The sequence below is a fragment of the Heterodontus francisci genome, chromosome 1 (assembly GCF_036365525.1).
Source record: "Heterodontus francisci isolate sHetFra1 chromosome 1, sHetFra1.hap1, whole genome shotgun sequence".
Lineage (NCBI taxonomy): Eukaryota > Metazoa > Chordata > Chondrichthyes > Heterodontiformes > Heterodontidae > Heterodontus > Heterodontus francisci.
Window position 1 is genome coordinate 21,723,648 of NC_090371.1, and position 15,197 is coordinate 21,738,844.

General features: G+C 41.5%; 1 protein-coding gene across 2 annotated transcripts in view; it reads right to left on the reverse strand.

Moving 5' to 3' along the window:
* The window catches only part of LOC137368229 (dedicator of cytokinesis protein 2-like), a 1,222,644-nt gene that overhangs the window by 1,021,132 nt on the left and 186,315 nt on the right, over nt 1-15,197 (reverse strand). The window contains exons 6-8 of one of the 2 annotated variants that reach the window (XM_068028710.1): nt 13,516-13,664; nt 11,873-12,008; nt 4,666-4,814 (exon numbers count right to left, since the gene is read on the reverse strand). In XM_068028710.1, coding sequence (XP_067884811.1) covers nt 4,666-4,814; nt 11,873-12,008; nt 13,516-13,664 — 434 coding nt within the window. Of the gene's footprint in view, nt 1-4,665; nt 4,821-11,872; nt 12,009-13,515; nt 13,665-15,197 lie in introns of both variants that reach the window. The other variant, XM_068028709.1, reaches the window with a different exon arrangement.

Below are 15,197 nucleotides of genomic sequence, written 5' to 3' on the forward strand. Positions count from 1 at the left end.
ATTCATAATTTTAAAGACTTCTATCAGATCATCTCTAAGTTCTTTTTTCTAAACCTGTTCGATCGTTCCGATAGCTGGAAATTCAAAACTCCTGTCTCTAGGTGGATTCCAACCATCAGCCTGTTGGCTAATAGTCAAACGCACTGACGTTTTACAATGCAGCATCAAGCTTTTTTTTGACCAAGACCAATCTCCTGGGTTCGATCATGCCCCTTAATTACTGGTCTGAGCAGAATAATCCACTACCAGCCTGAAGGCAATAGAATGGCAGTTATGGCACTAGACCAGCAAACTGGAGGTGGTGAGTTTAGCTCCCCCACAGCAAGATCATTTTGTGAGGTAATATGAGAAAATTACCATGAAAACTGTTGGATTGTTATAAAAACCAACTGGTTCACTCATCCAGAGAATGTGGGTTCAATTCCCACCATGACAATTTGATGATTTAAATTCACTTTTTAAAAAATCTGGAAGTAAAAAGTATTGGTAAAAGTGATCATAAAGCTGTTTGGATTGTTCTAAAAAGCCAACTCGTTCACTAACATCCTTTAGGGAAGGAAACCGGCCACCCTTAACCGGTCTGGTCTATAAATGACTCCGATCCCAAACTCTTAACTGCTCTCTGAAGGACCAAGAAGCTGCTGAGTTGTATCAAAACCAGTACCATTGATTTGAGAAGTTCCACCACCACCTTCGTAGGACAACTGGTGATGGGTATTTAATGTCAACATGGTCAGTGACACCCATATCCCAAGAATGAAGAAAAAAGGCCCATCAAAATGATCTCGGCTACAGAATGGCAATAAATATGGCTTTGCCCAGTGTTGCCCACATTACAATTAAGAGAGAAAAAAATGTATGATTTTCAAGAATATCGGTATCATTTTGCAAAATGACACACATGCAGTTACATAAAAGATAGATTTCGTAGAATCTTCCAGCATAGAAGGAGACTATTCAGCTCATCCAGTCTGCACCAGCTCTTTATAAAGAGCAATCGAGTTTGTCCCATTCCACCAATCTTTCCCCATGCCCCTGCAATGTTATCTCCTTCGAATATTTATCCAATTCCCTTTTGAAGGTTACTATCGAGTCTGTATCCACCACCCTATCAGACAGTGCGTTCCAAATCCTAACCACTTACCTAAAAATCGTGAAGCTGTATCTCAGCAAAAGGCAGTGCCTTGAGAGAGAATGGGAAGGGAAAAAAGACAAGGAATAGATTTCTCCAACAAAGAAGCAAAGCTTGAGCCTGGGCCTTGGAGACAGGTTTTTCTAACATCAGTTTTTCAAAATATGGATTTGGAGAAGTAAAAGAAAATGGATAACTCATAACTATTTAAATTGATACATTTTTAAAAGTTAATCTCGGTGCCTACAAGGCTGAGAAAGGACTTTAATGCAGAGAAAAGCTCCCACTTCATGCCCCAATGACTTGATTCCACCCAACCACAGTAAACCAACTTGTATTGCATCTGTGTGAAAAAAACAAAGAACAAGTAAATTACAGCACAGGAACAGGCCCTTCGGCCCTCCAAGCCTGCACCGATCCAGATCCTCTATCTAAACATGTCGCCTATTTTCTAAGGGTCTGTATCCTTTGCTTCCTGCCCATTCATGTATCTGTCTAGATACATCTTAAAAGACGCTATCGTGCCCGCGTCTACTACCTCCGCTGGCAACGCGTTCCAGGTACCCACCACCCTCTGCGTAAAGAACTTTCCACGCATATCCCCCCTAAACTTTACCCCTCTCACTTTGAACTCATGACCCCTAGTAATTGAATCCCCCACTCTGGGAAAAAGCTTCTTGCTATCCAACCTGTCTATACCTCTCATGATTTTGTACACCTCAATCAGGTCCCCCCTCAACCTCCGTCTTTCTAATGAAAATAATCCTAATCTACTCAACCTCTCTTCATAGCTAGCGCCCTCCATACCAGGCAACATCCTGGTGAACCTCCTCTGCACCCTCTCCAAAGCATCTACATCCTTTTGGTAATGTGGCGACCAGAACTGCACGCAGTATCCCAAATGTGGCCGAACCAAAGTCTTATACAACTGTAACATGACCTTCCAACTCTTGTACTCAATACCTCGTCCGATGAAGGAAAGCATGCCGTATGCCTTCTTGACCACTCTATTGATCTGCGTTGCCACCTTCAGGGAACAATGGACCTGAACACCCAAATCTCTCTGTACATCAATTTTCCCCAGGACTTTTCCATTTACTGTATAATTCACTCTTGAATTGGATCTTCCAAACTGCATCACCTCGCATTTGCCCTGATTGAACTCCATCTGCCATTTCTCTGCCCAACTCTCCAATCTATTTATATTCTGCTGTATTGTCTGACAGTCCCCTTCACTATCTGCTACTCCACCAATCTTAGTGTCGTCTGCAAACTTGCTAATCAGACCACCTATACTTTCCTCCAAATCATTTATGTATATCACAAACAATGTGACATTTCTATTTCTCACACCAGCCATCCTTCTCACCTGTCTGATAGACAATCTATGCAGAATTATTGTCGGTTTTGTGGTGCAAATTAAAGCCCAGGAGGAAGTGTGCCGAGCTCGATCTAAACTAATTTTCCTTACAACCACTGCAGCCAGTGAGAGAAGATTTGTATTCCATAAATCAGAGTCGATGAAGTGGTCCTAAGTGTGAATGGGCATTGCACCATCTAGAACCCCGTCATGACATGCAATCTTATCAACACTGGTAATTGCTTATGTTTTTAGTTTTAGTTTTAGTTTTAGAGATACAGCACTGAAACAGGCCCTTCGGCCCACCGAGTCTGTGCCGACCATGAACCACCCATTTATACTAATCCTACACTAATCCCATATTCCTACCACATCCCCACCTGTCCCTATATTTCCCTACCACCTACCTATACTAGTGGCAATTTATAATGGCCAATTTACCTACCAACCTGCAAGTCTTTGGCTTGTGGGAGGAAACCGGAGAAAACCCACGCAGACACAAGGAGAACTTGCAAACTCCACGCTGGGTTACGCTGGGTTACTGGGTAGGTTTAGGTCTGATATCCAATTTAACTCTGAGCAATGCAGATATCACACCATGTTAAATAACCAACTGGTTTATTTAAAACACATTAACTATAAAGGTCTTACAGATTTCAGCACATATCTTGACAGCAGCCTGTGGCTGTTCGAGCAGATTCAAACTGTCTGATTTCAGGAAGCTTCTGGTCTCTCTAGCTCTACCCAGAGGCTTAAGTAATCAAGCCAGTAAACACATATAATGAACAGACTGACACAATCAAATCCTGATCAGTCAAACACTACAGTATAGATTCAGGGAGCTAATGAGATGCCAAAAGATTTGTATCTCTGTATTTCCTTAATTAGGTCACAACTATATCGATCATGACTATTACCTCAGACTGTACTAGTACACCAGCTTTAATGTCATGGAGAGATCTCTGCTTTCCCTTGACACTGAAGTTGGGATTCTCACTAGAGATCTGATCACACTGAAATAAGCCATGTCTTGATTTAGAACCTGAGTCACGCAAGTAAGCCACCCTCAGCAGTTGGCAGATTTGTTACCCAAAATGCAGCTCTACACACGCTGCAGTTTATAGTAAGTTTTTGTTCAAAGGTGCAATGAACTACCACAGACATCTCTAAACCATCGCAATGCCATCACACATTTGCAATGTCAAAAGGCAAGACTGGGTTTGGAATAGTTTTTCTAGGCCAAACCTTCAAACCTGCAAAGACTTCAAAGGAGGTTCCCTTTTCAATTGCTTGGGTAAATGTAAGTACAACCAGAAAGTAATTCATCTACAACATGGAGTTAAAGTTCATTGGATGTACTATTTGTCACACAAAATCTTAAATCCATCCCAACGGCTCAGATATATTTGTCTAAGGAAAAAGTTGAAAACTGCTAACTCAAAGGGCCACATGATCAGTAACATCCCAGGCTTAATCCCTTATCCCTAATCAATTCCAGAATGTAGAGGGGAACTTGGACGTGGTGGTGCTCCAATGCATCTGCTGCCCTTGTTCTTCTAGGTGGGAGAGATCATAGGTTTAGTAGAGATTGATTGCTATAATTTATCAACAACTCTAGTATTTTTCTATGATGCAGCTAGCAAGATGGTAGAAGGTGAACTAGATGGACCTCAGTCTTTTATCATCTAGCAATTCCTATGTGCCCATAAAAAGCCTCTAATTCAGATTTGTAATGAAACAATATTAGAGAATGAGGTATGAAAGGAATGCTTTCTGTCTATATCAGTAGTCATCAGATAACCAAAATGAGTAAAATTAAGATGGCTATCTGATTATTATTTGTCTTTCTTGATCTACCAGAACTTGTCAATTTTTATTGTGAATAGGCAGAAAGGTATAGGGGCTCCTCATCGCCCATTGATTGTGTCATGTTTTTGGGGGTTTTATGCTGGATACCTTATCAGGTTCAGCTCCACCAACCAGTCCATGTGAGTGGATCTTGCATCCTCTATGATCTGGAGTAGACTTTTACTGTCCAATATAAAGGTGTATGATAGCAAGGCCACAGATTGTAGAAGGCCCACCACAACCTTCTCAGGGCAACTAGGGATGGTCAATAAAATGCCAGTCTTGCCCACATCCCAGGGAACAAAAGCAAATTGTAAACTCTCACCTGATTATCTTCTGCTCATGAGGGTCATAAAGAGACATGAAAAGTTCTGCTTCTTCTCCAATTTTACAGACAAAATTGCGGACCCAGATGAATAGGGCATTGGTGGGCGATGAAGTCAAACGGACGAACCTGCTGTACTCGCTCTGGTTCTGAAACTGGCAAAGTGTGGAAATGAGAACATGCACACCAAAGGAATTTATGTAAATTTCACAAAATCAAGCGAGCTGGTGTCTTAAAGGGGCACTGCACTGAAAATGAAAACATTGTTTGGCAAATTATTTTCAGAAGACACATGAAGAATCACTTCGAAAATAAAAGACTTGCATTTATATAGTGCCTTTCACAACCTCAGGATGTCCCAAAGTGTTTTACAGCCAATGAAATACTTTTAAAGTGTAGTCACTGTTGTAATGTAGGAAATGACTTAATTGACATGAAGGTGGGAAGGTGGCAGGACTCCCCCTATCCCTGCCACCATCCCGCCTGATTAAATGCTCTCGCCGCCTCCAAACTCACCATGGGGGAGAGCACAAAATCTACCCCTCCCTCCCCCCCATGGTTACAAGGTAGCCCTGATAATAAATGATGACATAAGGATCTTTGCTCAGAAAATCAGGAAGTAGAATCAGTATGGGTGGAGATTAGGAATAGCAATGGCTCAGAAAAAGTTGGTTGGGAGTACTTTATAGGTCTCCTAATGGCAGTTATACTGTTGGAAAAAGTATTAAACAAGAAATTATTGGAGATTGTGGGCTTAATTTGACCAGCTCCTCAACGCCATGGGTCGTGGTGGGGGAGGCTCGTAAAATTCTGTGGGGAGAGGCCTGCCTCGACCCCCGACGTCAAGAAGGGCACGTTGCATATTACCAGCGGCGGGGGACCTCGGTGCGGCCCCCCCACCCCCCGCCACCAGGCAGGGCCTTCATCTACATATTTAAATTATATGTAAATGCACTTACCTGCTGGCAGTGGCCGTCCCACGCCGATTTTACGGCCACCGATCGTACCTCACCTGCCTACGGAGTTCCGAGGCGAGAACCTGGTGGGGAGGGGGGAGGAATAAAATTTTAAGGGCGGGAGGGGCGGGGGAGAGTGGAGAACACTTTTTATTGGCTGTGGAGATGGTGGAAAGGGGTCGAAGGGCAAATGTTAGAAGGTTGGGGGGGAAGGTTCGGGTAGAGAATAAAGTGAGATTTGTTCATATCGGGCAATGTAAAGACCATGGGGGGGGGGTGGGGGCTGGGTTGGGGAAGAGCCTGCATTACCTAAGTATTTATTTCATAAAAATTAATTATAATGCACCTTTAAAAATTTAAATCTTTGCTAAGGGATTGAAGCCCTTTAAAAATGGCCCCGGCGCCTGCAGGTGGGGACGCAGTTGCTGGGGGCGCGGCGGCCACCCCCTCTATATCATTGGGGGCGGCCGCTCTGCTCCCTCTATTTAAATCAGCCCCCACGCATAATATCACAGGGGCAGTGCGGCAGCACTTCCACTCTGGAAGGCCGCCGTTCTCACAGCTGATAAAATTCAGCCCTGTAACAAAGGCAATGTAATAGTTGTGGGGGACTTTAATCTTCCAACTGACTGGACCAATCAAATTGGCAAAGGTGATCTAGAAGATGAGTTTGTAGAATGCTTTCATGACAATTTCCTGGAGCAATATGTTGTGGAACCAACTACTGATAAAGCTATGTTCGATATTGTGCAACAAGGCAGGGTTAATTAGTAATTTCATAGTAAAAGATCCACTAGCAAATAGTGATCATAACACAATTGAATTCCACATCAGGTTTGAAAGTGACATACTCCAATCACCAATGAAAAGAAACAAGAATCTTAAATTTGAACAAAACTAATTACTTAGGTATGAGGGAAAGCTGGATTGTGTAAATAGACTAAAAGGTATACTGGATAAATAAACAGTGGGAAACATTTAAAAAAACAATTCAAAATGTCAACAAAATACATTCCATTGATAAACAAAAACACAGTGAGAAAGATTCATCTGTGGCTTACTAAGGATAGTATTTGATTAAAAGAAAGGCTTAAATGTTGCAAAGAATAGTAGTAAGTCTAAGGATTGGGAGTGCTTTGGAAACCAGCAAAGAGCCACCAAAAAGTTGATAAAAAGGGAAAAAATGGAATATACATACATACATATGAACAAATGAACTTGGAGCAGGAGTAGGCTATTTGGCCCCTCAAGCCTGCTCTGCTATTCTCTAAAATCATGGCTGATCTGTTTGTGCACTGAACTCCACTTTCCTGTCTACCTCCGATATGCTTTGACTCCCTTGAATCTGTCTACCTCTGCCTTAAAAACATTCAATGACCCTGCCTCCACCGCTCTCCGGGGAAGAGAGTTCCACAGACTCACGGTCCACTTAGAGAAAAAAAATTCTCCTCATCTCTGTCTTAAATGGGAGACCCCTTATTTTTAAACTGTGCCCTCTAGTTTTAGTCTCTCCCACAAGGGGAAACATCCTTTCAACATCCACCCTGTCAAGTCCCCTCATCATCTTATATGTTTCTATAAGATCCTCTCTTATCCTTCTAAACTGCAATGAATACAGATCCAACCTGTCCAACCTTTCCTCAAAAGATAACCCTCTCATCCCAGGAATCAGTCAAATTCTCTGAACTGCTTCCAATGCAATTCGATCCTTTCATAAGTAAGGAGACCACAACTGTACACAATATTCTAGATGTGGTCTCACCACTGCTCTGCACAACTAAGCAAAACAGCTCTACTTTTATATTCCATTCCCCTTGCAATAAACAACAACATTGCATTTGCCTTCCGAATCACTTGCAGTACCAGCATATCAACTTTTTGTGTTTCGTGTACTGGGACACCCAGATCTGTCTGCATCTCAAAGTTCTGCAATCTCTCTCCACTTCAATAATATTTTTTTATTCATTTGTGGGAGTCACTGGCTAGGCCAGCATTTATTGCCCATCCCTAATTCCCCTTGAACTGAGTGGCTTACGAGGCCATTTTGTTTTGAGGCAACCATGTTGCTGTGGGTCTGAAGTCACATGTCGGCCAGACCAGGTAAGGATAGCAGATTTCCTTCCCTAAAGGACATTAGTGAACCAGATGGGTTTTTAACAAGAATTGACAACAGTTTCATGGTCACTATTAGACTAGCTTTTAATTCTAGGTTCATTAAGTGAATTTAAATTTCACCGTCTGATATGGTGGGAATCGAACCCATGTCCCTAGCGCATTAGCCTGGGCTCTAGATTACTCAGCTAGTGACATTACCACTATGCCACACCTCCCCTGTTGCAAGACTATGTTGCTTTTCTTTCTTTCTGGCCAAAGCGGACAGGTTCACTGTCATGAAAACCCTATATGGCAAATGGGAATATTAATTTCATTAGTTGGAACCCTGCATTAGACTTTTATTGGAAATTCTTACAAGTAACTTTTTTAAAAGTAAACTGGCAGCCAAGATGGCCACTGCAATTTACATTTGAAACACCAAAAGATCAGACTGGAGCCAACAATTCTGATTCAACCTAGCCAGAACAATGGGGTGCTCTCAGAGATTATATTACCTGGAATAGCCTTATCAGCACAGTCGTCAGGGCCATCTACACCCATTGACATTGAAAGAGCCAACCCCCTCCAAGTGTGACTGGACAGCTTGAGGTGTAGCACCTTGAATCTCAGAGAAAATCCCAGAAAAACCTCATTCAAACAAAAAAGTGGCTTGATAGCATTATGTGACTGCCTGTGCAGCTCTGGAGGGACTGTATGCTTTGTCACATAGCAAGCAGACAGGAATAACTGAAAAGATATTCAATGAAGCAAGTCTCTCTCTCTCTCTCTCTCTCTCTCCCCCCAGTAAAGATCAACAGAAGACCTGCCTGAAATTGAGAAAGCCCCTCAAGCCTACAGACCGCCACAGCCAGCAACCAGGGGACTGGAATCAAATCCCTCTTCTGCCTTCTGGACCCCTGAGAGAAGCAAGCTGTCAACCGTGCATGTCCAACTGAGGACTATGGGACTAAGATACCGTATTTAAATTCCATTTATTCCGGACTTTAATCCCACCACCAGATCTGGTTTCCCCCTGTAATCTATTTGTGTGTGCGTGTGACTCTCGTGTGAATGTGTAGCGTATTTTTAGTAATTTTAACTGGGGTAGAGTGTTAAGTGTAATAAACTTACATCTTTCTTGTGTAACTGAAGAAAACCTGTCTGTTGGTTCTTTTGCAATTACATTAGAGGAACAGGAGCAAGTGCTCATTGAGGTGATAAGTTCAACCACTGTGTTAAAACCGGATAAACCCTGTTGTGGTCAAACCAGGGAAGGGGTGAAAGGGGAGCCTGAGACCCCCTCCTCACCTGGCCGTAACATTTATACTTTCCCGCGTTATACTCCATCTGCAAAATCTTTGCCCACTCACCTAAACTATTTATATTCTTTTGCAGACTGCTTATATGAGAGTAAACTTCCAAGGAAAATAAAAACAGATTGTAAGAGCTTTTACATGTATATGAAAAGGAAGAGAGTAGCTAAAGTAAGCTTTGGCCATTTAGAAGCAGAGACAAGAGAAATTATCATGGGGAATGAGAAAATGGCAGAGACATTGAACAAACATTTTGTGTCTGTCTCCACAGTAGAAGACTCAAGTTATATACCAGAAATAAAGGGTAACCTGGGGACTAATAAGAGTGAGGAAATTAAGGTGATTAATATCAGCAGAGAAAAAGTACTGGAGAAACTCAATGGATTAAAATCCAATAAATCTCCAGGACCTCATGGCCTGCATCCTAGGGTTCTAAAAGAGGTAGCTGCAGAGATAGTGGATGTGCTAACTATGATTTTCCAAAATTCCCTACGTTCTGGAATGGTCCTCTCAGATTGGAAGTTAGCAAATGTAACACTGCTATTCAAGAAAAGAGGGAAAGAGAAAATCGGTAGGTAAATTGGCCATTATAAATTGCCACTAGTATAGGTAGGTGGTAGGGAAATATAGGGACAGGTGGGGATGTTTGGTAGGAATATGGGATTACTGTAGGATTAGTATAAATGGGTGGTTGATGGTCGGCACAGACTTGGTGGGCCGAAGGGCCTGTTTCAGTGCTGTATCTCTAAACTAAACTAAACTCAAGGCCAGTTAGCTTGACATCACTTGTCAGGAAAGTGCTGGAATCTATTATTAAGGAAGTGACTACACTTCAAAAATAATTAATTGTTGGTGAAGCACTTCAGGACATCTCTTGGTTGGCAAATGCAAACTCTTTCTGCTACTCTTCCCTGTCACAAAATAAACAATCACTTGTAAATTTCCAGTAGAAAATTTCACTTGTCACAGTTGCTAACCAAGAAAATATAAGATCTCTTTAAATATGGTGTTGATGATTCTTCAAAGTGGATCCATCTACGTTTTAAAAAATTACTGCATTTTTAGTCAGAAATATGCTTCTTTACTGGCTACATTTTTAAAGAGGTCCATATGTTAGCATTCTAACTTTCTAATTCTATTGAAGATACAGTTGTTCTCCCACCTCCAGTGCACTTTGGGAAGTAGCATTTCACAGCAGCAAGCTCCTATTGCAAGGCCTTCTATAGAATTTAAACTGGTAACAAAAGTAATACATTTCTGTAGACTTGCAAAGCCTGATTATAGGTGAGAACATTGCAGATGCCCTAACTATAATTTTCCAAAGTTCCCTTGATTAGGGAGCCGTTCCTTCAGAGTGCAAAATTGTACGTTACTCCGCTATTTAAGAAAGGTAACAGAGGGAAACCAAAGAATTATAGACCAGATAGCCTAACATTATTTAACGTAAATTGCAGGAGCCTATAATTAAGGATAGGGTGACAGAACACCTTGAATTTTTTTCTGCTAATCAGAGAGAGCCAGCATGGATTTGTGAAGGGTAAGTCATGCCTGACGAATCTGAATGAATTTTTTTGAAGGGGTGACTAAAGTAGTGGACTGGGGAATGTCTATGGATGTTATTTGTATGGACGTCAAGAAGGTGTTTGATAAAGTCCCTCATAAGAGATTGCAATCTAAAGTTGAAGCTCATGGAATTGAAGGCAAATTCTTGACCTTGTTAGGAAAGCGGCAGAAGAAGAGAGTAGAGGTACAGTAATTGGCAGGATGTGACTAGTGGTGTCCTGCTAGGATTTTGTGTTGGGGCCTCAGTCATTCACCATATTTATTAATGACTTAGATGATGGGATGGAAAGCCACATATCCAAGTTTTCCAATGACACAGAGACAGGTGGCATTGTAAGCATTATAGATGGAAGCATAAATTACAAAGAGATATTGATAGATTAAGCTATTGGGAAAAACTGTGGCTAATGGATTTCAATATTCTGACCTAAAAGGATAGAACAGAATACATTCTAAATGATGAAAAGCTAAAAATAATGGAGATCCAAAGACACTTGTAAGTTCATGTGCATAGACCATTAAAAATGTCATGGACAGGTACAGAAAATAATCAAAAAGGCTAATGAAATGCTTGCCTTCATAACTAGAGGACAAGAATACAAGGGAAGTAGAAGTTCGACATTTATACAAAGGCATGGCTAGTTCACACCTTGAGTATTGTGAACAGTTCTAGACACCACACCTTAGGAAGGATATATTGGCCTTGGAGGGAGTACAATGTAGGTTTATCAGAATGATACTTGGACTCCAAGAGTCAAATTGCAAGGAGAGATTGTACAAACTAAAGTTGTATTTCCTTGAATTTGAAAGGTTCAGGATTGATTTGATCAAAGTATCCAAGATATTATAGGAAACAGATAAGATAAATGGAGGGAAACTATTTTTGTTGGTTGGGGAGTCTAGGACCAGGCCTCTCAGGAATGAAATTAGGAAATACTTCTACACACAAAGGATGGTAGAAGTTTGGAACTCTCTTCCACAAATTGCAATTGATGCTAGGCCAATTTCTAATTTTAAATCTGAGATTGACAGATTTTTGTTAACCAAAAGTATTAGGGGATATGGGGCAAGGGTGTATATAGTGTTAGGTGGCAGACCAGCCTTATCTCATTGAATGACAAAACAGGCTCGAGGGCTAAATGACCTATTCCTTTTACTATGATTGCCGTGATGGGCTGAAGAGCCCAGTCGTAGAGCACACGTTGGCTGCTAAGAGGACCCTGCCCACAATGCAATGCAGAAATGAGGGACAATTGCTACACGTCAATATTGGCCTCTTACCGTCTCCTCCCTCATTAATTCTGTGATGTGCTGGGTAGCCTTCTTGTGCGCTCGGAATAGGCTGATGATGCTTGTCTGGTCCGGATCAAGAATATTACCATTCTCATCTCTAACGACAAGATCTAGTTCCAGCATTCTGCATCACAAGGAAGCAAACTTGTCAAAGTTAGTGAAACCAATGACGCCAGTTAGATGAAAGAGGACATCTATTATTCTTGATTTGCGGCAACAAATTGTCATCTGAAGCACATTTCGTGCCTTTAATAGTTCCATACATTGGTGGGAAGTATTCAAAATAGCATTAATCATCCCTTGCCAAACTCAGCTTCCAGTAACATCACATAATATAGAGAGGTGACCGAATAGAGGTCTTTAAAATTATGAAAGGTTTTAATAAAGTAGACATGGAGTGCGTGTTTCCACTTGTGGGGGGGAAGTAGAACGAGACGGCCATCAATATAAGATAACCACTAAGAAATCGAACAAGAAATTCAGAAGAAATTTCTTTACCGAGAGAGTGGTGAGAATGTGCAACTCACTACAACACGGAATGGTTGAGGCAAATTGTATAGATGCATTTAAGGGTAGGCTAGATCGGTATGTGAGGGAGAAGGGAACAGAGAGTTATGCTAATAGTCAGATGAGGAAAGATAGCAGGAGGCTCAAGTGGAGCATAAATGCCAATATGGACAGGTTGGGACAAATGGCCTTTTTTTTAATGTAGATTCTATGTAATTCAAGGTATTGTTCTGGGTACCACACCTTAGAATGGATATATTGGCCTTGGAAGAAGTACAGTGCAGATTGACCAGAATGTTACCAAGATTCCAAGGATTATTTTATGAGGTGAGATTACATAAACTAGGCTTGTATTCCCTGAAATTTAGAAGGTTAAGTAGTGATACATTTTAGGTTTTTAGGAATTTTGAAAGGAATTGATAGAGTAGATAGAAAGCAATGTTTCCCACTGGTAGATGAGTCTAGGAATAAGGGAAATATTCTTAAAATCAGAACCAGGTCATTCGGCAGAGAAATTAGGAAACACTTCTTCACGCAAAGGATGGTAAAAATATGGAACTTTTACAAAAAGCAATAGATGCCAGCTCTATTAATAATTTTAAACCTAAGAGCAATAGATTTTTGCTCAACAGGGTATAAAAGATAATGGAGACAAGGCAGCTGGATGGAGTTAAGGTACAAATCAGCCTTGATCTTATTGTTTGGCAAAATAGGTTTGAGCAGTTTGGTACAACTGAGTATATTGCTAGATCATTTCTGAGGGACGTTAAGTGTTAACCACATTGGTTTTGCACTGAATTCACAATTAGGCCAGATTGGGCAATGTCAGCAGGTTTCCTTCCCTAAAGACAACTAATGAACGAGTTGGGTTTTTATGAAAATCCAACAGCTGCATGGTCATTTTTCAGAGTCCAGCTTTTTATTTCCAAATGTTTGAACCTGAATCTAAACTCTTACACGGCCACAGTGGGAGTATGAACTCATATTCTAAGAATTCTTTCTTCAGGTCTCTCGATTACGCGTTCTGCTAACCATTACATTACTGTACCCTTAGAGGTGAGCTCAATTCACCCCAATGCATTAAACAAGTTGTAACTGCGAAAATACAGAGACTTCAAACATACTTGTTGCCAAAGTCTATTTTTGTGGTGACTTCTTGCTTCAGTTCTTTAAGTTCATCCTGTGGTAGGGTTCCTGACAGAAGCTGGGATCTCCTCTCCATCAAGTCGCACATCATCGTGGTTACCTGCCGAAACTTGGAAATCTGACCAGTCTGAAATAATTCAAAAACAAAAGAAAAAGTTAACGGACTTCTTTATGACTGGTCTGCGTGCCAGGGTTAAAGAGGGTACTCTTGTCTTGAATTTTTTCAAGCCACAATTACCAGAGCGATAGAAGTGAAAATTAGAGAAGTTATTCTAAACTTTTACTGAACCTTGGTGAGCCAACACTTGAAATACTGTATACAGTTCTGATCACCGTATTATAGAAAGAATACAGAGGATGCAAAAAATTTACAATGATGATACCAGAACTGCAAGGTTAAACCAATCAGGAAAAAGTGAATAAGTTGGGTCTCTTTTCTCTTGAAAGATAAAACTGAGGGGTGACCTAACAGAGGTCTTACGAATGATGACATAAAGATAGATAGGAGAGTAAGTGAGGATATAAAGAGATTGCAAAGGGATATAGATAGGTTAGGTGACTGGGCCAAAAATTTAGTAGATGTAGTATAATGTGGGAAAATGTGAACTTGTCCACTTTGGCAGGAAGAATAGAAAAGCAGTGTATTATTTAAATAGAGAGAGAGAGAGATTGCAGAACTCTGCGGTACAGAGGGATTTGGGTGTCCCGGTGCATAATTCACAGAATCACAGAATCACAGAATAATACAGTGCAGCAGAGGCCCTTTGGCCCATCGAGTCTGCACCAATGCATTAAAACACCTGACCTGTCTACCTAATCCCATTTGCCAGCACTTGGCCCATAACCTTGAATGTTATGACGTGCCAAGTGCTCATCCAGGTACTTTTTAAAGGATCTGAGGCAACCTGTGAGGCCACCCTCCCAGGCAGGGCATTCCAGACCGTCACCACCCTCTGGGTAAAAAAGTTCTTCCTCAAGTCCCCCTTAAACCTCCCGCCCCTCACCTTAAACTTGTGACCCTTCATAACTGACCCTTTAACTAAGGGGAACAGCTGCTCCCTAACCACCCTGTCCATGCCCCTCATAATCTTGTGCACCTCGATCAGGTCACCCCTCAGTCTTTTCTGCTACAGCGAAAACAACCCAAGCCTATCCAACCTCTCTTCATAGCTTAAATGTTCCATCCCAGGCAACATCCCAGTGAATTGCCTCTGCACCCCTCCAATGCAATCACATCCTTCCTATAATGTGGCAACCAGAATTGCACACAGTACTCCAGCTGTGGCCTTACCAAAGTCCTGTACAACTCCAACATGACCTCCTTGCTTTTGTAATCTATGCCTCGATTGATAAAGGCAAGTGTCCCATATGCCTTTTTCACCACCCTATTAACCTGCCCTTCTGCCTTCAGAGATCTATGGACAAACACGCCAAGGTCCCTTTGTTCCTCGCAACTTCCCAGTGTCAGGCCATTCATTAAATACTTCCATGTCACATTACTCCTTCCAAAGTGCATCACCTCACACTTTTCAGCGTTAAATTCCATCTGCCACTTTTCTGCCCATTTGACCATCCCGTCTATATCTTCCTGTAACCTAAGACACTCCACATCACTGTTAACCACTCGACCAATCTTTGTGTCATCCGTGAACTTACTGAT